The following is a 23,263-nucleotide window of genomic DNA, read 5'->3' on the forward strand; positions in this document are numbered from 1 at the left end:
AAATGCCAGCCAGTTAAAGCCTTGAATCATCATTTAAATTGCTCTTAGCTGTCATTAGTTGAGGCATGAAGCTGCTTGTGTTCCTCCTCTTCGTCCTGCGGTTCCTGCTGCTGTTGTGTTGCATCAAGCTTGGCCAGAACACGCTTTGAGCGCATTATATGAAACTTGCGCATGGTCTCTAATTGCTCCAGTGTCAGTTGCATGTTATGTTTGCGCTGTGCGTGCAGTCGCAATCTGCATGAAAGGAGGAGAGATTAAATAGACTTGCACTTGCACTTGGTTAAATAGACTTGCACTAACTTATAACGAGCCGGAAATCCTTGCCGACAGACATTGCACTCGAAGGGCATTTCGGTGTGGGTGCACTCATGATTACGCAGCGCTGATGACGAGGTGAACAGCTTGCCACAACTAGCATATTCACAGTGGAAACGTGCGCTGCTGTGCTGCACCTGCTGATGGACGTTCAGGTGGGAGCGTTGCGCAAATTTACGATCGCACTGATCACAATCGAATGGAAAGAACCCATTGTGATAGCGCATATGTATTTCAAGACCTTTGGCAATGGCAAACACTTTGCCACAAATGCCACACACCCTGCCGGACTTCTTGTGCTGCGTGTCCACGTGCACCTTAAGCGCCTGCTTGGTGAGATAAAAGCGATCGCAGGCATTGCATTGGAAATGCGGACGATCCGAAAGATGTATAAGCTGATGCTTCAACATATGGGAATGATTGCGGAAGACTTTCTGGCAGAACTGACAGTTAAATGGACCCGAATGACGCAGACGGGGCAGGACATCAGTGACATTCGAGTAAACTATTGTTGGGGCAGAGTTGAGGGTATCCGGTTCACTGGCTGTTTGCTCTGCCACCGCGTCCTCCACATCACTTAAAGCCTCATCTTCTACAGTCACTACATGTAACACTTCATCTTTGTTATCTTGTTCGATCTGTTCCTCATCTTCACCTTCGCCTTGCACAATGGATTGCATATTTTGTAGCTTTTTTTTGGCCAGTGCAGCCTTTTTATAGAAATCATAAGCCCACTGTAGCTCTACACCGCAGTGCTTGCATAGTGTGTGGGGCTCATGTTCCCCGCGTTCTCGCAGATTGTCCTTTGTGCATATTTCATAGCAATCGTAATATGTTAGCCGAGCTTCCTCATCATATATCAGATTCATGTCTAGCATCTGGGCACGATGCGGCTGCTCAAGGCAAATACGACAGCAGTTGCGTAAGTCTTCAATTACAATATCAGCAATAGAGACAGTCATTCGGATTTTTAAATAAAAACAACGCCCGGGTCTTAAATTGGGATTATAAACAAACTTTGCGGTAAAGGAGACCAAACACAGCATAGCTAGCGATGTGATATATTGAAAAATAAATATCGATAGGCTAATATCGAATAATGTCAGCCGTAACTCAATGCATGAACTCAAGCACACCAAATAATTATTTGGAAAGTACGTAAGATGTTAAATAAAAAGATACTAATTATTTTAGTCACTGCCATCTGTAACTGATTTATACTTCCATCACTGTGTTTGTTCTCCAACGATATATTTATATTATAAAGAAGATTTTTTGTGGTCACACTGGCACCGGCTTATGTTTTGACATTCAATCGACGATTTAAATCCTCGTTCAGCCTCCCAAGAACCATTATGGATATCGAGACTGTTACAACTGTAAACCCTGATTTGGAGCACCCAGATGATGCCCAATACATATGGTTACCAATTTTGGTGCTGCTAGGAGTTGTTCTGCTCGCTGGCTTGGTAAACTTCATTTTAATTTTCTTATCTGTCTTGATATTTGTACAACTGCGTTATTTCTATTTGCATATGCGTTTCAACTAACTACTTTAAGGTATATGTAATGTCACGTAGCCGCCGTCCATTCAATTTTATATGCTTCAAGCGTCGTAATGCCACGCGTAATGGCTACACAAACGTTGACGATGACGATTCAGATGTATCAATGGCTGGTGCAGACGAACCAAATGCCATTACCAGTCTGCTCGATGCACGCTTGCATATATCAACTGTGAGTGCCTTCTTCATTAATTAATTGTATTTAAATTCTATATTAACTATATACACATACTTAGGTGCAGCGTGCAGCAAACTATCCACAGTCAAATCAAGTGCATCTGGATGCCAATGATATTGCATTGCGTGTCTAATTAAATACAACATTTCAAAATGTAGAAGGAAGACTAAACACTAGCTTATATTGTATTGTATAAACTTTTATTTTATTGTCTATGTTATCTGTTTGCTGTTGATATCAGCTTAAAGTTATGCCTAAATGTTCCACAAACTTTTGTACATTTACTAAAAATATGTGCCTATTTAAGCTGTTAATCAGCAGCATTTGCAGCGCTCAATAAACGCGTTGTTAGATCATAAAAACCAAAGAAAAATGCCCCGCCTAATGTTATCCAGAGAACGCGAGGCACAACACCGGCAAACAAACTGGAATATATATAAGAATAAATATTTATATTAAGTCAGCATATGTAAACCTATTTTATTTACCCGCTTATGCCACGTTCTATATAAATGCCATGCAGTACAGCTGGTATGCTACGACGCCGCGACAGGCTTTCTCGGTCTGCAAGCATTATTCGCGTTTTGACCACATCCAACGGCGTTGTCAGCCCAGCCGCAATGCCGCCAGCAATGGCACCACAGAGAGCCACTGTTAGGGGTGACGAATCAAAGCCAGTCATTGGCGTCCATTGCAGTTTAAAATATTCCCACAGTGGAAACTGTATTAAGCTGAAAGGAATTTCGCGCATAATCGTTGAACCAAATCCGCGATAGAGACCACGTCGCAGTCCCTCGCTGCGATAAGCGCGCATTAATATCTGCAGTGCTGTCTGATGCTGTTTGTGGCCCAAGAGTGTTTGGGAACGTTGCTTGGCAATTTCAACAGGTACACGTATAAGGCAGGCCAGCTATGCCAAAAGCAATTTATGAGATTAACGAAGCTCCCCTGGCCTGAACTGTTAGCTACTCACAACTTCGGCACTGGAGGCAGCTGTCATATGCACATATGGCGAATCTTTGGTGTTACTCGCATAGCTTAGCAGATGTTTGCCACACTCGTAGGCGCAAAAGAATAAGGCAGCAGTAGGTGCGCTGCCAGCTGCAGCTGGGGCTAACCCTTTATAAATGCCTCGAAAGCCACCCGCGCGCCAGAAGCCCAACTCACTTTGCAGACGCGTCTTAACTGTGTCAATGGGAAACAATGCTATGTCCACCACGAAACCAGCCACACCGCCAGCCTAGACAACAATACAATACATGCGGACAACAATATGCAAAATAACAGATTGCTTTTAATTTTTTAATAAAAAACTTACTGCGAGTGCGTGTAGAAATTTGATCTTTGAGACCGGCTCCTGCATATCGATTTGTGCAGGAAATGCGGCGGGCCCTAATTCCGCTGCCATTTCTCAGTCTAATGTCTATAAACTGTTTTTCCTATGACCACATGCTGCACCACAGTTGTTTTAATTCAAAAACAAACTCTAAATGCGTGTGGTTGTTAACGTAACAGCAATTTGAGGAAATAATATGGCAACACACCGAAGAGTTTATACACTACGAAAGACATGGTGACCAAATTTATAAATTTCATTGTAGCAAATAAAGAATGACTGTTAGCTTAAGCTAAAAAGTAGAAGTTTATATTTTCTGGTTACAAACTCGAACATAAATAAATACATAACGAAACCGAAAGTTGCAAACCGAAACTAAGAGTATTAATGACGTCACGGAATGGTGCCAGTGCTGCCAGTCGATAGCTTATTTGTTTACAAATCGATAGTTGTGCATTTTGTCTTATCGACGCGAATATCGCTTCGTAAACATATGATTTTGAGTTTTGGCCGTGGCTACTCAAAGTAAATTAAAAAAGGGCTGATCAGTTAAGCAAGGGGCACTTGGAAAATATAAAAACGAAACATGGCTATCCGATTAACGCAAAAACTGATACAATCCCAGGTGCCCTTCCTAACACGCGTAAGTAAGAAGAGAAGTCTAGACGCACAATTGGCCAACGGAGCGGTTGGCAAATGAAAATTACATAATGCGTTGGAGCTCGAGCATGGATAAAAAGTGATCTACAAATTTAATTTAATATGATATTTGCAGGGATATCCATTACTCGTGACCAAGGAGAAAACTGAAGACGTGGCTCACACTAAATCTTCTTTGCAAAAGAAAGTAACGGTATGTTTTTGAGGTTATACAAATTGTGGATATGTATTCGTAAACGTATCTGGTGTTGCTTCTCTAATAGGGAACTGATATACCATCGGCGCAATATGGTGGCCGTCATGGTGTCACCATGCTGCCTGGTGGAGGCATTGGACCCGAATTGATGGGCTATGTTCGTGAGATCTTTAGATATTGCGGTGCTCCCATTGATTTTGAGGTAATCGACATTGATCCTTCCACCGAGGGAAACGATGATCTGGAGTATGCAATTACATCCATAAAACGTAATGGCGTTGCGCTCAAGGGTAATATTGAGACGAAGTCGCAAAGCTTAACCGAAATGTCCCGCAATGTGGCCATACGAAATGAGCTTGATCTCTACGTGAATGTAGTGCACTGCAAGTCATATCCAGGCATTCCCGCGCGCCATAAGGACATCGACATTGTGCTCATTCGCCAGAACACCGACGGTGAGTATGCCATGTTGGAGCACGAGTCTGTACGAGGCGTAGTGGAGAGCATGAAGGTGGTTACCGTGGATAATGCCGAGCGTGTGGCACGCTACGCTTTCGAATATGCCCGTCAAAACAATCGCAAGCGAGTGACGACCATCCACAAGGCAAACATCATGAAGCTGTCGGACGGCCTCTTCCTGGAGGTGGCCAATCGTGTACACAAGGATTATCCGGAGTTGGAGCATAACAACATGATTATTGACAACACTTGCATGCAAGCCGTATCGAATCCCCATCAGTTCGATGTCATGAATATGACAAATTTGTATGGCACAATTGTGTCGAACGTGATTTGTGGACTTATTGGCGGCGCTGGTCTGATCTCTGGACGCAACTATGGCGATCACGTGCGTTCTATATATATATATACATCTGTAGATTTAGTTATTAATTTTGTAAATTGATTTTGTTTTTAGTTTGCTATCTTTGAGCCTGGTACTCGTAACACAGGCACTGCCATTGCCGGCAAGAATATAGCCAATCCCGTGGCTATGATCAATGCGAGCATTGATATGTTGAATCATTTGGGCCACAAGGAACATGCGAAGGTTATCTATGATGCCACCTACCATACGATTGTCAATGATGCCATTCGCACGCCAGGTCTGTTAAGCTAAAAACAAATTTGTGTGAACCGAAGTTTCTATTAAGCCAAGAGTTGGTGTAGTCTTAAAGAATTTACCTTTAATAAGCATACCTTTATTTCTTTATAGATCTCGGCGGCAATCACAGCAGCACCGATGTAGTTGCAAACATACTCAAGATTTTGAGTGCCAAGCGTGTGAATTGGTAAAATAATTAACTTGCATTTAATATTTAAGCATATTTGTTTTTGAAAGTGCGAGTGATGCTCGTTTCCGTTGGCGTTCTTTTACTGCTCTATTTAGTTTTATAGCGTTTATACATATGTTTACCATCTATTCGCTTGTCCTTCTTACTTCACTGTTACATAGTCTGTCGATATTTTACTTTGTATTATATAAGTATTTCGCGCTCTTTTGTATTATTTTGCCTACTTCAAATTGAACAGAACTGTAAGTGTTATAAATAACTTTGCTACACGTTACTGTTAAAACTGTTATACTCCCAAATTGTGCCTAACCCCAAAACACAAACCAACACAAATGTACTAATTTTATAACCAACTTTGATTTGCTTAAAGCTGTTTTTTATTTTGTTTAAATTGTTTACCTATTGTAAGTAGTAATTCCCGTAGTGCCCACAACACATAAACACACATACACCTACACTGAAACACCCTCACGTATGTAGCTCTGCGTCAACAACATTGTGTTCCTCTCTGAATGTATACCCCTCTGAAGTATTATATGTACAAATCTAACCGACATATTTACATCTATTTTTTTCCTCTCCAAACACAAAAAAAATATCCATGCTTAACCGTTCCACAGGCCACATGGAAACTATTTCATCCAAAATTAGGCACCCTATCCGCATATGAAAGCCAAAGCCCTACTAAACCGCAATAATAATAATAGAACAACAAATGCAATAAAAGAATATAATGAATTTCGTATTAACCCACAACTAAGCCAATCAGAGCCAACAATTGTTAAGAATTATGTCACCTTCAGTCAATGCATAAAGCGTTTATTGTGATGTCAATAAATATTGTTAGAAGCAATCCATTTATTTATTCAATGTGGTCAAAAAACCTGCGCTGCTTTACCAACTAAAAAAATCTCCCCGCCCCGGCTATGTGTTATGTGTTCTGTGCACCTCCGACGCTCAAAGTGTTATACTGCAGGTAATATGAATTTGAATTGCAAGACAATCTTAAATATTGTAATCCTCTTTTATCTGTAATTCTCTTATTCATTTTGTTTTTTCTCTTTCACAGAGCTTCTTTCGACCCAGCAATGCTTTGAACTACTTTGACTCGTTCAACCTAATTTGTTAACCCATTAGGCGACAGCACAATCCTTAAGCGAAAAGAATAATTAAACAAAATGCCCTTTCTGCAATATTGTCAAGTTTCAAAAGTGTACAGTGAGGCCATACAATTGTATATTATAGACACGATTATAAGAATATAAAATTAAATTCAAACAAAATGTATTATTCTGTTCGAATATTTATTAAATAATTGAAAAAAATCAATTTATGTGCCTTTTACTTGTAAACAAAACAAATATTTTCTTTCCCTCTGCCTCAATAAACTATAAAAATAAACGAGCTGATGTAAAATGGAGTTTAAAGTGTGTATAAGGAAAAGGCAATGCTACTGAAGTTAAATGTTCCAGGCATCTAACCTTGTCCGTACATGAATGGAGGGTCTAGCAAACAAAAGCTGTGTCGATTCCCTTGGCGTTAAGTTAAAACTAAAGGATTAGCAGCTATCAGCTAGCCCTAATGAACGATTTACTTAAATCTCTATACTATATAGATGCTTGCCAAACATGGGTTAACATTTGTTTTGCTGTGCCAATTCGACGGCAACAATAGGTTAACAATCGTTTATATATTTATATTAATACAAACACAAAAACAATTGCTAGTTTCGGTCACTTTATATCAGAATTTTGTGTTTTTATTTAACCTTAAAAAAAAACGTCGACAAATAAATCAAGAGACCTCCACAGAGACAGTTGCCTCGCTTAGAAGCGCAGCTTCTGGAAGAACCACTTGTTCTTGCCCTCCTTGTACACCGATTCGAATTTGACACGAGTCTGGAAACGATGCGTCTTGCGCTTGACGGGATCCTTCAGATCCTTGGGCGACAATTTCTCGAAGCTGATGTCGTGCGCTGTGTAGCGGGTGGGCATCAGATGATTGTAGTTCAGGCTCCTCAGGAAAGGCTTGATCTTGGACTTCTTCTTCAACTTGTTCTTGCCCATCTTCTTGGTTACCTTGCGCGGGTATCTGTCGATGCCGGCAACGAGTGCATGACCGAAGGGCTTCTCCGGCGTACCATCATCGGAGGTCTTCACAATGATAGCCTTGCGGCCGGCGTAACGTCCACTAAGGACGATTACGATCTTGCCCTGTTTCATAATTTTCCTCATCTTGGCGGCTGTCCGTTTCCAAATCAGACCCAATCCATTTTTGTTTTGTTGTTGTTGGTAGTCAGCAGCGACATCGACGGCAGCAGCGGGCGTGCATGCAAAATAAATGTAAAAGAGATGCAAAGAATTAGCACAAAATCACTTATTCGTTTTTAGTTACACTTTAAACTAAATGTTGCCCGCTAATTATTTGCACAAGTTTTTTATAATAAAAATTCTATCAGTGACTATTTTGTTTTGATTGGTCGCTTTGCAAATTCTTTTTTTTGTTAAATAACGTTCGACAGTATAACAATATTGATATGTTGGCATGGGTTACACAATTATCAGTCAATTTGCGCTTTTTATATTTGCAGTTGTTTTGTAAATACACTTAATATATACGATTTTATTTTAGACGTAAATTTTACGCGAACTTACAGGTCTGTTCGCTGACCGGAAAAGAAAGAAAAGAGTGACAGCTACTTTGACAGCTGGTAGCACATTTGGCGTTGCCATATTAGATTTAAGTATCATTGACGACGATCTGGTAGCTCTAAAAAAACAGGCCTGTATTCATGCTCAACAGTTGCTGAACAGTTGACTTATTTTAAAAAACTAAAATCGTTTCTGCATAATTTAAAATTGATAGCTAAGGTGTCGCTTATTTTTTATTATATTTTCTCAAAAACAAAACATATAAATAATAAAAATTTAAAACTAAAGATAAATAAAAACTTAGCCAAAACATTTTTTTATAATTAACAACTTATATTTATTATCTATACATATAAAAAGAGATGTTTGCACACAATCATCTACGATAGACCATTATTACGCTAACTTTATCCGAGCGGTTTTTAATGTTATAGCGGCTGCCTGAAAAACATGTGTTTAAGAAAATTAAGTAAATTACATTTTGGATGGTTAACGGTCGACCTCAACAAAGCTAAATGTATAATGATATCAAATTAAAATAAAACATCTTGAATTCTTACCCTTCTTAATTTCTATAGTGTCTCCCGTGTACAATATATCATGGTAGCTTTCTTTCGACTCCGGGCTGAGTATCTCAAACTCAAAATTTCCATGAAGAGCCACAAAACGCTAAGGTTAAAAACTTAGTATTTGTTTATGAATTATTAAAATATTTATTACTAACCAATGTGTTGGTCTTCGCGCGTTTCATTCCCCGCTGCTGCAGCGGCTGAAAGCGCATATAGCCCATAGAATACCGATCCTCAGTGTGATAGAAGGCATATTCAACGCCATCAATTTTCGAGAAGTGCAAATTAGCTGCTCGAGCTATAAGCAGGAAATATAAATTAATAATAATATATAAGTAATTCTAAGTATATAGTTTGTTATATGGAAAACCTACAGATAGTTATGGAATCAGTATTTATTTCGCTAACATCGGTATTATCTAATGGCAACTCGCGTGCACCGCATAGCCAGGACATTAGCGTTTCCGATGAAGGTTCGTGCGACTGATTAGGAAATGAGGAAGTGCTTGGAAATTCAGGCATGCACTCCAAGTCAGGTGGAGGCATAACCTCCTTCTCCTGCGGTATTTGTTCAACTGCAATTGTAGCTGGCTTCTTATTCTTCTTATCCTTATCGTTTTTATTTGTTTCTTTAGATGCCTCACTGCAGTCGGCCGGCGTCTTTTTACTGTGTCCCCGTTTTATGGGCATAGCTGTTGGCTCAACAACATTCATCACCGCCTCCTCATCGGGCTGCTCTTCGTCTGTTCTGTAGCTAAGTATGCTGATGTCTGAAATGGCATCGAAGTCGTTTAATACTGCGTTCTGATGTTTCTCTTGATGCGGCTGAAGCTGCTTCGAGCGTTTGCTTGTTGTACTGTTGGACCGGGGAGCCGGCGTATAAGTAGGCGTGCTGCTAGACAGTGGTGTTTTGTTTATCATGGAACTGCCTCCAACAGCAGTTGAAGCTGCTCTTTTTTTGGAGTTTTTGGCCGATGGCTTCTTAGGTGGGTCTATCAATTTGCGCATAAACTGGAAGGGGTCGCTTACGCTGTGCACCCAGGTGTTACACAGCGGCACTTGACCACGCTTGGACCGACGAACTCCAGCTGAAGTAGTTAAGTATGCGTTAATGACTGGGTTTATTCATTTGATAGTTTATTACTTACTTATGTTGGCATCGGATTCATGCTCACCTGGTGGCAGTGTATCGTTGCCTACCGTTATGCGCAGCATACTTAGCTCTCTCTTCAATTGACGGTTTTTACTAGCTTTGCTTCGTGGAGCTGGAGCTTTCGGTTTCTTGAAGACTTCTGGCGGCGCTTGTTCTGGTAATAGCATAGGTTCCTCTTGCTGACATATCTTCTCCTGCTCCAGCTGTTGTTTCTCCTTATGCTTTTCTTCTTTACTTTTATGTTTTAGCTGCTTCGATTGCTCATTTTCCTGTCTAAGATTTTCTTTTTCTAGCCCCTCGTTCTCCATTCGCTGCTGTTGCTCTAGCAAAAGATTCTCCTTTTGCTGTTGTTCCATCTTCTTTGCCTGCGCCTTGTCTTGCTTGTATTTGTCATCCAGTTGCTTTTGTCTCTCTTCCTGCTCTTCCCTTCGTTGGTTCTCCAGCAGTTCTTTTTCATTCTCATTTTCCTGTATAGCCATCACCTTTTCTTGCTTCTTCTGATTTCCTTTTTCCATTTGAAGTTTCTCCTGCAGCACTCTTTCCGGCAATTCTTTCTTCTGATTTTCTTTTTCCCTTTGTTGATTCCCTTGTAATTTAGTTTCTTGCTTATCCTGGAGATTCGTTTGCGGAGTTTTATTCTCTATCTGCTGCTGCTTCTCTTGTCTTTTCAGCTGCCTTCTTGTTCTTAGTCTCATGGACTCTTGAGCAAATGTGCTGGTGCTTGGCTGCTCATCAGGCATAATCTCTTCAATACGTACATCTTCCTCAAACGAACTGATCTCCTGTGCTTCATTGTTGAAATGGGCCGGTGGCAAGAGCTGTTGCCTGTATTGCTGTTGATTTTCCTCCTCTAGATCCGTTTCGGGCAAGAGCTGTTGCCTGTATTGCTTTTGATTTTCCTCCTCTAGATCCGTTTCGGGCAAGAGCTGTTGCCTGTATTGCTGTTGATTTTCCTCCTCTAGATCCGTTTCGGGCAAGAGCTGTTGCCTGTATTGCTGTTGATTTTCCTCCTCTAGATCCGTTTCTGGCATGTCATTAAAATGGTACGGAGGTGGTACGGGCGCTACCTGTGGCTGGTGCCGCTTTTCCCGCTGCCTGGACTTGGATCTACGGAATTGGGCGGGTGGCGTGCAGACCGCCAGGAGTTCATCCTCACTCTGTTGAGGGAAAAATAATTATTACACAATTTGTATTTTTATTTGATTCAACAACTACCATTGGCGGTTCACGATGTCTGGAGCGCAACCGTCGCGTTTTCTGCTGCGGCAGCATTAAATTGTCCCTGAAGTCAGCTGGAGGTGTTGCTGGCACCATAGAAGGCGACTCAAACGTTTTCTACGAGTGAAAAGTACGCGCTTAAAACACAAATTATATAAAGAAATCAAAGCATTACCTTAAGGGTTTCACGGCGACTGATGTGCGAGCATTTCGCCTGCGACATGAAGCTATTCTGTTGACGCTCCAACAAGGTGTTATCCCTAAAATCCATCGGTGGTGCCGCTGGCGAAGTTGCACGCATATCATACTCGGACATAGTTACAGTTGTTGACATTGACGAGACTGCGTCCGGCTTGCTTGGTTCTTCCAGATTGCGCCGCAATATTTCCCATTCGATGTGTTGATCCAGCAGTAGCTGTTGCTGCTCTGTGGACTGCTGTCTATGACCATTCAGTGGGCGATGTCTGCTCAAAGAGTTCCGTTTACGTAAATCTAAGATCTCGTAATTGCTCATGCGTGCCAGCTCGTATGCAAACTGTTCGCCATTAATAGCCGGTTGAGAGGGCTTATTAAGAACTGTTTGGCGTGGTTTATATTTATCGCGTTTGCGCGAATCCCTTGAACGTGACCGATGTAAGTCGAGCAGCTGCATGGAGTTGTCAAATTGTTGCGCACGACTGCGTAAATTATGCTGTCGGTTGCTATTGCGAGCAGTGGCTGCCAGATTTAAAGCTGCCTGACTTGACTGCCTTTCTTCTTCGCTGTCGTCGTCCGTCATAATTTCATTCAAATTCTGCGCGGCAATCGGGCAGCAGGAGGTTTGTATGCTCCGACTGGCCATCGTTGCAGTAGGTGCCGGCTTTACTTGAACTGCTGCATCCACTGGTGCAGCAGCTGGTGTTGTAGTGGCTTGCTGAGTATTAACCGAGAGCATCGAGTTAATTGGTACAACCACAAAAGGTGCCATCAAAGCGTTGTTGGACAAATTTTGTAGCATTGGCTGCGCTTGTGTTTCGGGTACAATATATTCCGGATTTGGTTGTGTGTGCGATAAAGTACGCGTAGGCGTATCAGTTGCTAATATCTTCAACCGGGTGGCTGATAGTTCAGCCTGCTCTCTATATTGTGCAAGACGACTTCGTGTCTGTCTCAACGATTCGTTAGCTTTGGACATGTTCTGACTGTGTTTTCTGGACGGGGACAGCAGTAGCTGCCCAGGCTCTGGGCCCATTTCAATCGTATAGGTGCGTCGCTTATTGTTGCTATCTTGTGATACTGAGCGCTGCGAAGTCAGCAGCCCAGCGTGCTGAGAGTTGCATACTTGTGATAGTCGATCCTCTTGTTGTTCTTGGTGGAACTCAGTATGTGGAGTTTTTGGTTTTGACTGTTGGGGCTCGACTGAATCCTTATTTTCTGCGGCTGGCGTGCTGCTCACGGGGGGCTCCTGTCAAGGCACATTAATTAGTTGGATTCTTCTCTATAAGCAGTAACAAAACTTACAAAATTTGAACTGAGCCTCGACACATTAATGAACTCTTTTAGCAAATCACGACGTCCACAGCTGCGTGAACGTCTGTGTAAAGCGGCTCGACGTAACCGATCTGAGCCTGGCACATTAATCCCGCTGCGTCGCGATATGGATCTTCGAGGCGAGGTCAAGCTAAGACCAGATCCAGAGACATGAGCTGGTGATGCAGGCGATGTGGGTGCTGTATGCTCTTTATTCTCTTGTGTGTTGGAAACAGTTGGACTTTCTGTTTTGGTTTCTGGATCATGTGGAGCTGTGGCCTGGTTAGTTACCTCACGTAGTGGCTGCTCCTTAGGAACAGCTGCTATCGCATCTTTTGCAGCTGCTGGTTGCAGCTTTGGTGGCAGTTTTATCAAATCAACATCAAAATCAAAAGACATGTCCATATCGCATATTAGCAAAGGTGCGTTGCTTGTAGGCTTTGGTGCTGTCTTCAGCTTAAGAAAAGCCGTCAACCGATCCGCGTAGGTTTCGCTCTCATTCAAAATGTCCTCCAGCTCACGCATTGTATTATTACTCACTTTTGGCCTGAAAGCAAATTAGAATATTACATTTGCTTTTGTTTTTAAGTACAAAAATAAATTCTTACATTTTGTTGACTGTATTTTATATTAATATTAGTTTTAGTTTATTTTTCTTGCGTTTCAAAAAGTTGAAGTGACTACAACAAAATGATGCGCGCAGTTCAGAAATGCCGTTGTGCAACACTGGAAACGATTGAAAATATTTTAATTCGATATAATGCTGTCAGAATATTCAATATTTCGATAACAGGGCTGTTGTCCGCATATCTACGCTTTCCTAGTTTCTGTATGAACCAAAAATGATCAATGCTTCATATAATTGAAACTAAATTTACACTCATATTTGAAAGAGAGAGTGCCGATTGTATGCAGTAGTAAATAATACGGCAGCACCACACCGAAGGCCATGCGTTCGCATAACGCAACAGTTGAACATCAGCTCAGTGTTTTCAAATAGAACATTCGATAACAAAATTTTTAATTTTACTAATAGCTATTTTGTTTACAAAAAGACTATACTAATCATTGCAGTTAATGTTCTATTACTATTTACGTTTTTTGTTTTTAGTTTTAATAATAGATGAAATGCTCAGTTACGTCTTCTTTTTTATAATCTTAAAAGTATTGCGTCGATTAATGACATAGCTGAGGGCGGCGGCGATTGTTGTGACGCCTGTTAAATACCAAAGTCCATGCAAAGCTGGATGATCTGAAATATGGGCTTATTAATTAAATGAACTCCAATTTTATATATCAATGTACCTATATAATTCCATATCGGTGCGCCGAGGCTAATACCAATTGTAGCCAGCTGCACACCTGTGTTTATCTTGCTGATTAATGTTGGTTCCAATTGGGCGGTCACATGGGTTGCATCAAAATAACGTGAAAACGTTTTCTGCAAATGAGAAATATATGGTCTCGTTTTTATAAATAACGCTATAATAATATATGTATATGCTTACTGGGGGCGGAAGACTAATGTAGCGTATAACAAAGCCAGCGGCAATAAGGAATAAGTCACGGAATACAACAACACCAGTTAGCCACATAGGCATCAGCTCGCTGTAGCATAACGAAATAACTAAGGATCCCATTAGAAGTTTGTCGGCCATGGGATCCAGAAAAGATCCTGCCTTACTGGCCTGCGAGGGCCAGCGACGCGCAATCTGACCATCGAGCTGGAAAAGAATGTGAATCGATAAGCATGGCATTTACAACATATCGAATTGAATACTCACCAGATCTGTTATGCCGGCAACGACTAGCAGGCTCATGCCTAGCGTGTAGTTACCCTGCACAATAACGTATCCAATATAGGGCGATAGTATGGCACGGCTTATGGTCAGCATATTAGGTATAGTCATGATATTTTCACGCTCTTCGCGTATCTCGACAATTTTTTCCCGCACACGTTCCTGCACCTTATAGCGGGCCTCGCGTATATCATCTACCAGGAAGTTCTTGCGCTCAATAAACTCTGCACGTTGCTTATCGATGACGCCCTGGAGCAAATCTCTGCCTTGTAGTGTGCGCAGATGTAGTGATTTCTTTTTGGCATCCGCATAGAGACGAAGTCTAGCCACATCCCAATTGCGATGCTGATTGATATCTAAAAAAGATATGCGTATGAAACCTGTAGCAGCGGCATAGCGGTTTAGACAGTTCACAAAACTGCTGCCTCCAACGCCGAGCACATGCTTCAATGTTGTTGCGGCTCCATGATGCAAGCCACCGGCGCTGAGCGGACGGTGCACTTGACGGAACACAATGGCGGGCAGCATCTTGCTGGGTTGTCAGCTATTAATTCAACAAATTGAACGGGATTATGATATATATGAATGCACTGCAAAAATAAAGAACAAAATCGAGTTTATATTTGTACGGCCTTGAACGGGGCAACCGATTGACACTTCCAATTTTAATTCATACCATTTGTTTTCAAAGGGCAACCTAAGAGAATGGTGGAAAGTACAAACACAGCTTGTGTGTAGGTATTTTTGGTCAAAAATTACATTAATTAAAATTTTTAACAATAATTTATTCAACCAAATGTTTTTATTACACAAGCGGAAGGTTGCCACGTTATTTGCAAGTGGTGCCATCTGCTTGTGTCTTACAGTGGCAGCACTGCGATAACATCGGCAGTCGTTTGGCGCGCACATTTTAAGTGATCGAAAACATTTATTTTTATCTTGACGCATTTTGCGCTTAAATTTTGTTTTATTATGCTTATTTTGTATAATAAGGAAGACATAAAGGTCAGGTAAAATGAAGATGAGATACATACATATTAAAAGAGACTTTTTTCATTTTTACTCAAACAGTGAACTACACGCCTTGCCGCAAGTTAACTCTCCTTCGCAGTCATTTAATTGGATTACATTTAATTATGCTCTCAGTTACCAAAAGAGGCACTGAGAAGAAGCAAGCTCTTTGGATATGCAAATGAATTCACTGTAAATGTTTATTACATTATATAAACTTAAATAGCTGCCACGGCCAAGGTTATGGACTTCTCCTCAGCTTTATCTACGCGACCACAGCTAATGAATTAAGTGAAAGTAGCGCAAAGAATCTGTGCGGCCGTTAATGAGTGACAATAAGGGTAAGGCTGGAACAGATGCTCATTTATTTAAATATAATCAAGCGTTATTTTTACCCCCAATGCTCATACACTTGAAATGTGTTACAGCAAAGCAAATACAGTACGTTAAATATTAAAAATGCAACTGCATCCTTGTACATTTTGCTCAATTAAAAATCAGACAGCATCGCTGAAATGACATCCATTAAATATTAACACAGTATGGCATCACCGTTGGCGCTGCTTCCACTGATGACACGCTTCTGGCTGCTTTTTAAGTTCATAATTACAAGGACAAGGCGACAAAAGTAGAATGCCAAAAGAAATTGCATGGCTTGAGGCCTTGCCAGACAGTTGAGTAGCTCTCTCACTCTAGCTGACCCCCTCTAATGCCCTCGCCGACAGCATTAAAAATAAAGTGCAACAGCAACAGTAATAACAACAACTACAGCATCAGCAACAACAATGTCCGGGCATGTCAGCCATTATATTGTATGGACAAAAGCATGTTAATTTTTGACATCCCGTAATTTCAGTTACTGCCACTGAGTAGCTTGAAATCGGCTATTATCAGTGAGTGAGAGAAAGAGCGTGAGGAATATGTTATTGCAATTGACAGAATTGTTGCATTAAAATTTAATTAGCATATATTAAAATGCATCTTTTGAAACTATTGTAATTCCGGAGGCTTGTTCAATAGTTATTAAATATTTGTGATGTATGTATGCATATACAGATTCATAAAACAAGTATTATTTTCAAAGGTCTATCAACTTTTTTTAGCTTTTACTTTGTAAGGGTAATTTCCTGTTTACTTTGAGCGCACAACTTTGACCGTTGATTGACTTCATTTAATTTTTACTTTTACAATTTTTGCCCGCTTCATTAATCAAAAGCAATTTGCCGGGCATGTTCCCAACGGATGCCACCTGCCAGCCAAGATGGCGAAAATGTCAGCGACAGTAAAAATGGCCGCCATTTTGCATAGCCAACGACAAGGAATGTGTATGTGTGTGCTACTAATTAACTGTTTTACATTAAGTGGCCATAAAGGCAGAGGTCACCGGGCATTTTAGTCCATTTTAATGTGGTCCCACAAATGGCAGGCGTGATCGGCTTGTAGAATGAGCAATGAGCAATGAGCAATGAGCATTAGGCATTGTCCATTGGCCATTAGCCTGGCTGCTGTTTTGTATCCTCAATGATTTACTTTAACGCTTTTAAGGCTGGCCATAAAAGCAAAGTCTCTATCTACACTGCACTGCATTTGTGTGTATTTAATTTAATTAAATATACTTTACTCTGGTCTCGGCTTCCGACTGCATGGTTAATGCGGTCTTAGCTCAGTATAAATTGTGGCCAAGCCACATTTGCTGTAATTTATATGTGGCGTAAACTGGAAAATTGGTCAAGTGGCCTTTTAGATTTATGTGGCTGAACAACTAAATCAAAAATCTCCTCTAAATTTAGCTCGGAATTCTGCTGACCAAACTAAAGCTTTCGTCAGGTGTTTTTGCGAACGCCCACACAAATCACAAACCAATGACGGCTAATTAGAGTGAAAAATAACAGCAGCAGCGGCAGTAGCAGCACCAGTGCCACAAAAGTGTAACAATGACTTTTCCCCCACAAAGAATTCTCAACTATTTTGCCACTGCTGCCCGCTTTTGTTCTAACTTATCAAGCGCAAGTGCCGGCAAAGTTTTGGTCCATATTCTTGTGTAAAAGGCGTGCATGAGGGCGGAGGCTGTACACAATTTAAAAGAAGATTAAACCACAGCTGCCTCGGTCGCCATGTGGGCCATTCACTGTGGCGCCTCCTTGGGCAACATCAAAAGACGCCATAGACCCAAAAACTTTGCAGCCACACCAGGGACACGTAGGGCACCCACTATAGCTGGCGGGACGTTGGCGATTTCTCTGGCGACACTTGTCGAAAGTTACGCGTAATTACGACAAAATCAGAGAGAGCGAGAGAGAGAGGCAGATAGTTACAGGGCGCTAGGGGCGTGGCAGTCAGTCAAAGTGGCACCATGCTGCGGGCCTTGGTTTAGTTTATGTTAGCTACCCTACTTTACACAGAAGTTGGCATATTAATATTAAAGGCATTTGAACACAAATACTTAAATATATTTTATATTTGAGATTTGAAAACATCTAAAGCAAACTTTTTTTAAATAAAATAATAAATAAAAGAACAAATATTCCTAATAAAATTGGTTTACAAGAAATTTACATTGTAAATTGTAAAATATATGATATAAATATACTGCCAAACTGTTTAAACGAAATGCATTTTGGATAAATTCAATTTTGTTGAGTATCCGATTCTGTTTTTTAATATATGTAGATTTCTGCTTCCTCTTGATATATATTTTTTGTTTATGCAAATTTTCTTTAACTTATGCATTGTTAATTTTATAAAGTTTTTGTTTACATGGCTTGCAAAATTATCGTTTTGGGTTTTGAATTGCCCCAAGCAGCAAAAATTCCGTAGAATTGTAAGCATGGAGACAATGAAATCTGTATATTATGTGTGCATATACGTAATGTATTCATTTTTTATAGCATTTACCTTAATTTATCTCAGGTTTAGACTTCGTATATTAGCATATATGTATTATTAAAACTTACATTTTGTTCATATTCTATTTATTAGTTATAAAATAATTCAATCATATTTAATTTTTTTATATTAAAAAATGTCAACTGCAGCGTATTCAACAGTCTGCAAAGTACACAGTGCTGTTTTATGTTGGACCCAGTCGAGACAATGGCAAAGTGTCGGACGAACAAAACTTTGTGCAGGCTGTGCTGATTTCTGGTCTCAAATTGTTTGGCCCTTGTTTGACGTTTCGGCTTTTGGTCTATGGCCCAACTAGGTTCAGTTTATTACATATTTTTATAAGAATTTCCATATATATATATATATATATATGTATATATATATATATATAAGAAGCTGGAATGGCATTAATATGTTTTTAATATAATAATGCAGCACTTAAATGAGGCTTCGACTACAAAGGAGGCAAAATGAATGAAGTGAATGAGACAATGAACCCGGCACTGCGAGGCAGACGACCATCAATCAATTGTTGATAGCTGTGGGGTATCAAAACTATAATAAAATCATTAGGCTGGTAATCCCCAAACGTTTTGCAAAACCGAAATCAAAATAAAATCATCAGGCCAGAAATGATGATGAATGGTACATTTGAACGAACTCTGTTTGGGCATGACAAAATCTTTATTTGCTTTCCTTCTGTTGCGCACGCCAATCTCTTTTTAATAAACAAAAGTACAAACACGCACACACACACACACACAGACAAGTCTGATATCTATATGATATGAGGCGAATGATGGTGTTGGCTATGGTCCAGTGGCTAACACTCAACAGCCACTGGGAGCAGGCACAGCAACAACAACATAGCTGACCCCATGGCATCATTATCAGACAAAACAACTTGCAGTTGGTTCTCCCACTCCACGCCATGCGGTAAGAAAAATGAAAATGTTTAACGGGAAAAAATAAAATACTCACGTTTCTCTCCCAGGCGAACGTGATTCAATTTGTTTTGTTGGTTAGAAAACTAAAATAGCAAAAAGTATATGGAAGTATAAAGCCAGCAAAGCAAAGCAAGGCAGGCCAAAGTCAAGCACAGCGGGCCAAAAGCGTTAGCATGGCGAAAAACGGAAAAATTATAGCAATGGCAAAGCAGCATTAAATGTGGGCTTGGACCCGCCAAGGCTGGCCGTGGAGGTCAGCAGAAAGAGAAGAGCTAAAGCTAAGATCAACGTATTTTGGGAATAGCAGAATGAGGTGTGTGTGAGACAGAGAGGGAGAGCGCGAGAGGGTAAGTTTCCTGTCTAAACTATGAATGAAAACAACTGCAGCGTTGGAAATGCGGCCCAAAAGTAGGCAACGAAAATAAGGCTAGGGGAAGTTTATGGGGTTTCGCAAATAAATTGCCACAAATATTTTTAAAAATGATTCAAGCTTGAACATTGAAAATAGTGATAAAAATTGAAATTTCTTATAATATTCATTAGAAAAACTTAACTTTGGAATGTTTGTTTGCTTATATATTTTTAAAAAATAATTTTTTTATGTGCATTTCAAATAACTTACCTTATGATAATTCTGAGTAATAAATATATTCTAAATATAATATATAATATATAAAAAAATTTATTTATACACATTTAAAATAACTTTACTAATGATAATTCGAAATAATATACATATATAGCTAAATTAATTCCTTACAATTCAAAATTAATTCCTTACAATTTATAACCATCAAAGCATTTATTCCAGCCTTTTCGAACTACCCTCGCATTTCCGAAATTAAGTTAAGTATGTGTGGCCGACGAACACGCCCACAGGCGCACATGTAATGCGGATTGTCTATTGTGCAGACTATAAGGTCATTTTAAATTAGTTTTTACTTTTCTTGTTTTTTCTTTTTTTCTTGAGAAAGAAATCTCACTTTTGCAGTTTTCGTTTTGTTTTTTGGCCATATTTCTTGTATTTTTTTGCGGACTTTTGTCGCTTTGGGCTTTAGTTGGGTAAGTTGTTAGCTATGTTTGTTCAGGGAATTGCTTATACGTCGGGTGTTGCCTTTATGACAATTACGTAACGCATTTGCAAGACGTAAGTGAAGAGGAAACTCAACTCATGCGGCTCTCAACTGGTCACACTTAAGGCTTTACGCTTACTCATGCCAATACTTCGATTTGGCCAAGACCACAGGCAATGACATGCCAATATGCCAGAATATTTGGTTAGGCGTTAGTTGGGTATTGGGCATCTTGAAAGGGCACGTGTTCGAGTGCCCGACAGAAGCCAACAGCTTCATTTTCGGTTGGCCTAAAAGCACAGTCAATGGCAAAATTAATGGTAGTTGAGCTGCGTCTCATCCAATTGTTGACAATTGTTGTGCCATGTCAGAAAAAGTAATAAGAAAATAACATTAGTCAAGTGCGTCACACACTCCGTCACCTGTCATTTTGTGTATCTCTAACAGAGTGACCGGGTTCTTCAAATTAATATGAGCTTGGGGATTTTTGTTGAATATACTTCGGTTAGAATAAGTTTTTTGCAATCGATTACTACTTAACTCTCCAGTAAATATTTCTTTAACAAAGCTCACTGCGTTTACTGCACGCTCTACGTCATTTACGAGATAAAAATCACGTTCACTTTTCAGATTACGCTTTCGATACTTCGGCGTTGATGTTCTGCATTAGGTGCTTGACTTTTCACTGCAGCGACACCAGTGAGTGGGCGAGCGAACGATCGAGCTTGTGTGAGGGCGACGGAAGTTTTTGTCAGATGTTCACTGCTTACACACGATTGGCCGAGAAGCTTTTAACGCCGTTATCCACATTGCTCTCTTAGTTTGTTGTTGTTGCTGTTGTTGTGCATGCGTAGGTAACTTTAAAAAGGCTACTCAGTCTGTGCGCCTCTTCGCACTGGATCGGTCGTGTTTTATGCGCGTGTGCGAGCGCCTGTGTGTGTTTCCATATATAGAAATGATAATTACTAACATTTTACATTAATAAATAAATTGTGTTGAATGATATTTAATGAAAGCAATTTGTTTTGGGTTTACTCGTGGTTCTTGTACATAATGCTTAACAGTAAGTGAAAAAGCGTGATTTCGTCAGCGCCGAGCTTTTTTAAATCCATGAACTGGCCCGCATTTTATATATAGAGAGTGACCAAGAGCGAGTGAAAATTGAAGCTTTCGTAGAAGGTATGTGTGTTCTTGATTTTACGTTCGATATTGTTTCATCACTTTTACTCTTAATGAGCGTCATTGGCTTATGACATGTCGAGTTATATATATATATATATATATATATATATATATATATATATATATATATCTTGTGCTTAATCAAGTTTATTGATCGCTGAAGAATATAAAATGCAATTGTGTTTGCTTTACATCTATAAGTTTAAAGCTACTTTTTTCATTGAAAGTAAAAATATATTTAATTTCATAATGCATTAAAGCAATTTCTAAGATCTTATTTTAAGTTTAGACATTTTATTGGCTTACGCTCTGCGGCCACGCTATTTCCACGTACAAGTTGCAACAATAGAGAAATCTTTCAATAATTTGCACAAAAACCGTTTTGTCATTTTTAGGGCACGCTCTCGACCCCTACTAAAAACCCACCCAAGCAATGTCAGTGGCAGGCGTGGCATATCGTCTGGGCAGTAACTTTATTGGAATTGTCGTAAAAGTCGATAACATCAGTAGCAGCAGCAGCAGTAGTAGCAGCAGCTGAAGTAGGAGCAACTGTAGTAGGAGCTGTAGCTAAATCGCTGCTGGGCGCAGGTCACAAGCAATTTAATGTCAATTTTGGTATTAAACGTGCTGTCCGGGCAATTCACCTGCTGTTCCGTCTATCACTAGAAGTAGATTGTTCAGCTGCCACAAGCATACACACATGCACACACACATGTCCACTTCAATCCATGGTTGTTTTTGGATTTGTTGTCTTATTTAATTCAAATAACTTTTGCAAATTAATTTTGACACTGACCACTGGCACTTGATTAAATGTAATTAATTTCTCTCTCTCTAACTCTCTTTCTTTGCACACGCGTCTTGATTAAGATGTATTTTGTGTTTATTCATATGTTAAGTTGTTTGCTTTAGAGCACTTAATTAGTTTTTTGGCGCACTTTACGTTCTCCTCGAAATATGCAACGTTATTTTGCCAAGTGGCTGCAAATGGCACAAATTCTCTCCACGTTGTTGTTGTTGTTGTTATGGCTGCTGGCCCTAGCTACTGTAAATCGTGTCACGCACACATGTTAATATGTTAACAAAATGGTGACACATACACTCGCCCACTCCCACACACACACATATGCGCACAGCAGTCACAAACTGCAAGCAGCTGCCAAACGCAGAGAACTTTTTGCCTTTTTCCCTTAGTTTTTTTTTAGTCTACAGAAAAAAGAAGAAGAATTGCTCACCCGCTGCGCTTGGCTCTTGGTCTGGTGTTGGCGTTTCAAGTTGAAAATTTGCAAACAAGCCAAAGACGCAACGAAATTATATGTACTATACATATGCGCGCACACACACATGCGTACGCATGTGTAAATGTAAGTGAGGTTAAGTTGAGACCATCGTGTAGCAAATAAGAAGAAAGCAAAATGAAATTTATCAAATTATTTGAATACTCTTTTTTTTATATATACTTAGATGAGAGCCAACTTTAGCTAAGTTTGACATTAAATTAGAAAGAAGCTTGATGTATATGTGTTATAATATTATATATTATATATTTTATATTAATTCATTAGTCTACAGTTTTCAATATATTACCATACATACCTTGAATATCCTTAAATATCAAATATTGCACTTTTAAATAAATAAATAAGCACAAACTTATATTTATTATTGTATAAAATTGTAGATAATTTCAGACTTAAGAGCTTTTTCATTCTCCTTCATTTGC

The 23,263-nt window shown here is 39.8% G+C and overlaps 7 protein-coding genes across 9 annotated transcripts; 2 read left to right on the top strand and 5 right to left on the bottom strand.

Annotated features, from left to right (window-relative positions):
• Window positions 1-26: 26 nt before the first annotated feature.
• LOC111596675 (RB-associated KRAB zinc finger protein) lies at window positions 27-1,371 on the bottom strand. The gene is made up of 2 exons (XM_023310979.2): window positions 301-1,371; window positions 27-234 (listed from the first exon to the last, which is right to left on the bottom strand). Exons 1-2 carry the CDS (start codon window positions 1,359-1,361, stop codon window positions 45-47), a joined length of 1,251 nt encoding a protein of 416 aa, XP_023166747.2. The 5' UTR covers window positions 1,362-1,371; the 3' UTR covers window positions 27-44.
• A 99-nt stretch (window positions 1,372-1,470) lies between these two features.
• LOC111596684 lies at window positions 1,471-2,251 on the top strand. 2 transcript variants are annotated; one of them, XM_023310989.1, is made up of 3 exons: window positions 1,471-1,784; window positions 1,876-2,052; window positions 2,123-2,251. In XM_023310989.1, exons 1-3 carry the CDS (start codon window positions 1,671-1,673, stop codon window positions 2,189-2,191), a joined length of 360 nt encoding a protein of 119 aa, XP_023166757.1. In that variant the 5' UTR covers window positions 1,471-1,670; the 3' UTR covers window positions 2,192-2,251. The 2 variants fall into 2 exon arrangements, with proteins under 2 accessions (XP_023166757.1, XP_023166756.1); XM_023310988.1 differs by having other exon boundaries at window positions 1,475-1,784; window positions 2,117-2,251.
• An 85-nt stretch (window positions 2,252-2,336) lies between these two features.
• Window positions 2,337-3,631, bottom strand: LOC111596683 (S-adenosylmethionine mitochondrial carrier protein homolog). Its single transcript, XM_023310987.2, has 4 exons — window positions 3,377-3,631; window positions 3,032-3,298; window positions 2,547-2,968; window positions 2,337-2,483 (listed from the first exon to the last, which is right to left on the bottom strand). The coding sequence occupies exons 1-4, from the start codon at window positions 3,464-3,466 to the stop codon at window positions 2,369-2,371; spliced, it is 894 nt and encodes a 297-aa protein (XP_023166755.2). The 5' UTR covers window positions 3,467-3,631; the 3' UTR covers window positions 2,337-2,368.
• A 204-nt stretch (window positions 3,632-3,835) lies between these two features.
• On the top strand, window positions 3,836-6,818 carry LOC111596681 (isocitrate dehydrogenase [NAD] subunit gamma, mitochondrial). Of its 2 annotated transcripts, XM_023310985.2 has the most exons (7): window positions 3,836-4,037; window positions 4,170-4,247; window positions 4,318-5,097; window positions 5,167-5,353; window positions 5,464-5,539; window positions 6,163-6,518; window positions 6,612-6,818. In XM_023310985.2, exons 1-6 carry the CDS (start codon window positions 3,981-3,983, stop codon window positions 6,191-6,193), a joined length of 1,209 nt encoding a protein of 402 aa, XP_023166753.2. In that variant the 5' UTR covers window positions 3,836-3,980; the 3' UTR covers window positions 6,194-6,518; window positions 6,612-6,818. The 2 variants fall into 2 exon arrangements, with proteins under 2 accessions (XP_023166753.2, XP_023166754.2); XM_023310986.2 differs by lacking the exon at window positions 6,163-6,518 and having other exon boundaries at window positions 3,845-4,037; window positions 6,612-6,655.
• A 451-nt stretch (window positions 6,819-7,269) lies between these two features.
• LOC111596677 (60S ribosomal protein L27) lies at window positions 7,270-8,261 on the bottom strand. The gene is made up of 2 exons (XM_023310981.2): window positions 8,197-8,261; window positions 7,270-7,784 (listed from the first exon to the last, which is right to left on the bottom strand). Exon 2 carries the CDS (start codon window positions 7,774-7,776, stop codon window positions 7,369-7,371), a length of 408 nt encoding a protein of 135 aa, XP_023166749.1. The 5' UTR covers window positions 7,777-7,784; window positions 8,197-8,261; the 3' UTR covers window positions 7,270-7,368.
• Window positions 8,262-8,534: 273 nt separating this feature from the next.
• Window positions 8,535-13,522, bottom strand: LOC111596685 (mediator of RNA polymerase II transcription subunit 12-like). Its single transcript, XM_023310991.2, has 9 exons — window positions 13,251-13,522; window positions 12,634-13,189; window positions 11,309-12,577; window positions 11,131-11,250; window positions 9,911-11,072; window positions 9,137-9,850; window positions 8,918-9,060; window positions 8,754-8,862; window positions 8,535-8,634 (listed from the first exon to the last, which is right to left on the bottom strand). Coding segments are annotated over exons 1-9 (4,140 nt in total). The 5' UTR covers window positions 13,253-13,522; the 3' UTR covers window positions 8,535-8,569.
• Window positions 13,523-13,710: 188 nt separating this feature from the next.
• Window positions 13,711-15,288, bottom strand: LOC111596680 (probable cardiolipin synthase (CMP-forming)). Its single transcript, XM_023310984.2, has 5 exons — window positions 15,118-15,288; window positions 14,427-15,031; window positions 14,151-14,366; window positions 13,948-14,083; window positions 13,711-13,894 (listed from the first exon to the last, which is right to left on the bottom strand). Exons 2-5 carry the CDS (start codon window positions 14,967-14,969, stop codon window positions 13,779-13,781), a joined length of 1,011 nt encoding a protein of 336 aa, XP_023166752.1. The 5' UTR covers window positions 14,970-15,031; window positions 15,118-15,288; the 3' UTR covers window positions 13,711-13,778.
• Between the last annotated feature and the right edge of the window lie 7,975 nt (window positions 15,289-23,263).

The sequence above is a fragment of the Drosophila hydei genome, unplaced genomic scaffold (genome assembly GCF_003285905.1).
Source record: "Drosophila hydei strain 15085-1641.00,03,60 unplaced genomic scaffold, DhydRS2 tig00000063-arrow-pilon, whole genome shotgun sequence".
Taxonomy (NCBI): domain Eukaryota; kingdom Metazoa; phylum Arthropoda; class Insecta; order Diptera; family Drosophilidae; genus Drosophila; species Drosophila hydei.

Excerpts from the sequence above, each read along its gene's own strand:
- LOC111596675 (XM_023310979.2), bottom strand. The coding sequence starts at position 1,361 with ATGCTGTGTTTGGTCTCCTTTACCGCAAAGTTTGTTTATAATCCCAAT. Across the intron at positions 235-300 it reads GGATTTCCGGCTCGTTATAA|ATTGCGACTGCACGCACAGC; the intron begins GTTAGTGCAAGT and ends CCTTTCATGCAG.
- LOC111596684 (XM_023310988.1), top strand. The coding sequence starts at position 1,671 with ATGGATATCGAGACTGTTACAACTGTAAACCCTGATTTGGAGCACCCA. Across the intron at positions 1,785-1,875 it reads TTGTTCTGCTCGCTGGCTTG|GTATATGTAATGTCACGTAG; the intron begins GTAAACTTCATT and ends AACTACTTTAAG. Across the intron at positions 2,053-2,116 it reads CACGCTTGCATATATCAACT|GTGCAGCGTGCAGCAAACTA; the intron begins GTGAGTGCCTTC and ends ACACATACTTAG.
- LOC111596683 (XM_023310987.2), bottom strand. The coding sequence starts at position 3,466 with ATGGCAGCGGAATTAGGGCCCGCCGCATTTCCTGCACAAATCGATATG. Across the intron at positions 3,299-3,376 it reads AATTTCTACACGCACTCGCA|GCTGGCGGTGTGGCTGGTTT; the intron begins GTAAGTTTTTTA and ends ATTGTTGTCTAG. Across the intron at positions 2,969-3,031 it reads CTGCCTCCAGTGCCGAAGTT|CTGGCCTGCCTTATACGTGT; the intron begins GTGAGTAGCTAA and ends CTTTTGGCATAG.
- LOC111596681 (XM_023310985.2), top strand. The coding sequence starts at position 3,981 with ATGGCTATCCGATTAACGCAAAAACTGATACAATCCCAGGTGCCCTTC. Across the intron at positions 4,248-4,317 it reads CTTTGCAAAAGAAAGTAACG|GGAACTGATATACCATCGGC; the intron begins GTATGTTTTTGA and ends CTTCTCTAATAG. Across the intron at positions 5,098-5,166 it reads GACGCAACTATGGCGATCAC|TTTGCTATCTTTGAGCCTGG; the intron begins GTGCGTTCTATA and ends TTTTGTTTTTAG.
- LOC111596677 (XM_023310981.2), bottom strand. The coding sequence starts at position 7,776 with ATGAGGAAAATTATGAAACAGGGCAAGATCGTAATCGTCCTTAGTGGA.
- LOC111596685 (XM_023310991.2), bottom strand. Across the intron at positions 12,578-12,633 it reads CGAGGCTCAGTTCAAATTTT|GAGCCCCCCGTGAGCAGCAC; the intron begins GTAAGTTTTGTT and ends GTGCCTTGACAG. Across the intron at positions 8,635-8,753 it reads CACTATAGAAATTAAGAAGG|GCAGCCGCTATAACATTAAA; the intron begins GTAAGAATTCAA and ends CATGTTTTTCAG.
- LOC111596680 (XM_023310984.2), bottom strand. The coding sequence starts at position 14,969 with ATGCTGCCCGCCATTGTGTTCCGTCAAGTGCACCGTCCGCTCAGCGCC. Across the intron at positions 14,367-14,426 it reads TTGCCGGCATAACAGATCTG|CTCGATGGTCAGATTGCGCG; the intron begins GTGAGTATTCAA and ends ATTCTTTTCCAG. Across the intron at positions 14,084-14,150 it reads ACATTAGTCTTCCGCCCCCA|AAAACGTTTTCACGTTATTT; the intron begins GTAAGCATATAC and ends TCTCATTTGCAG.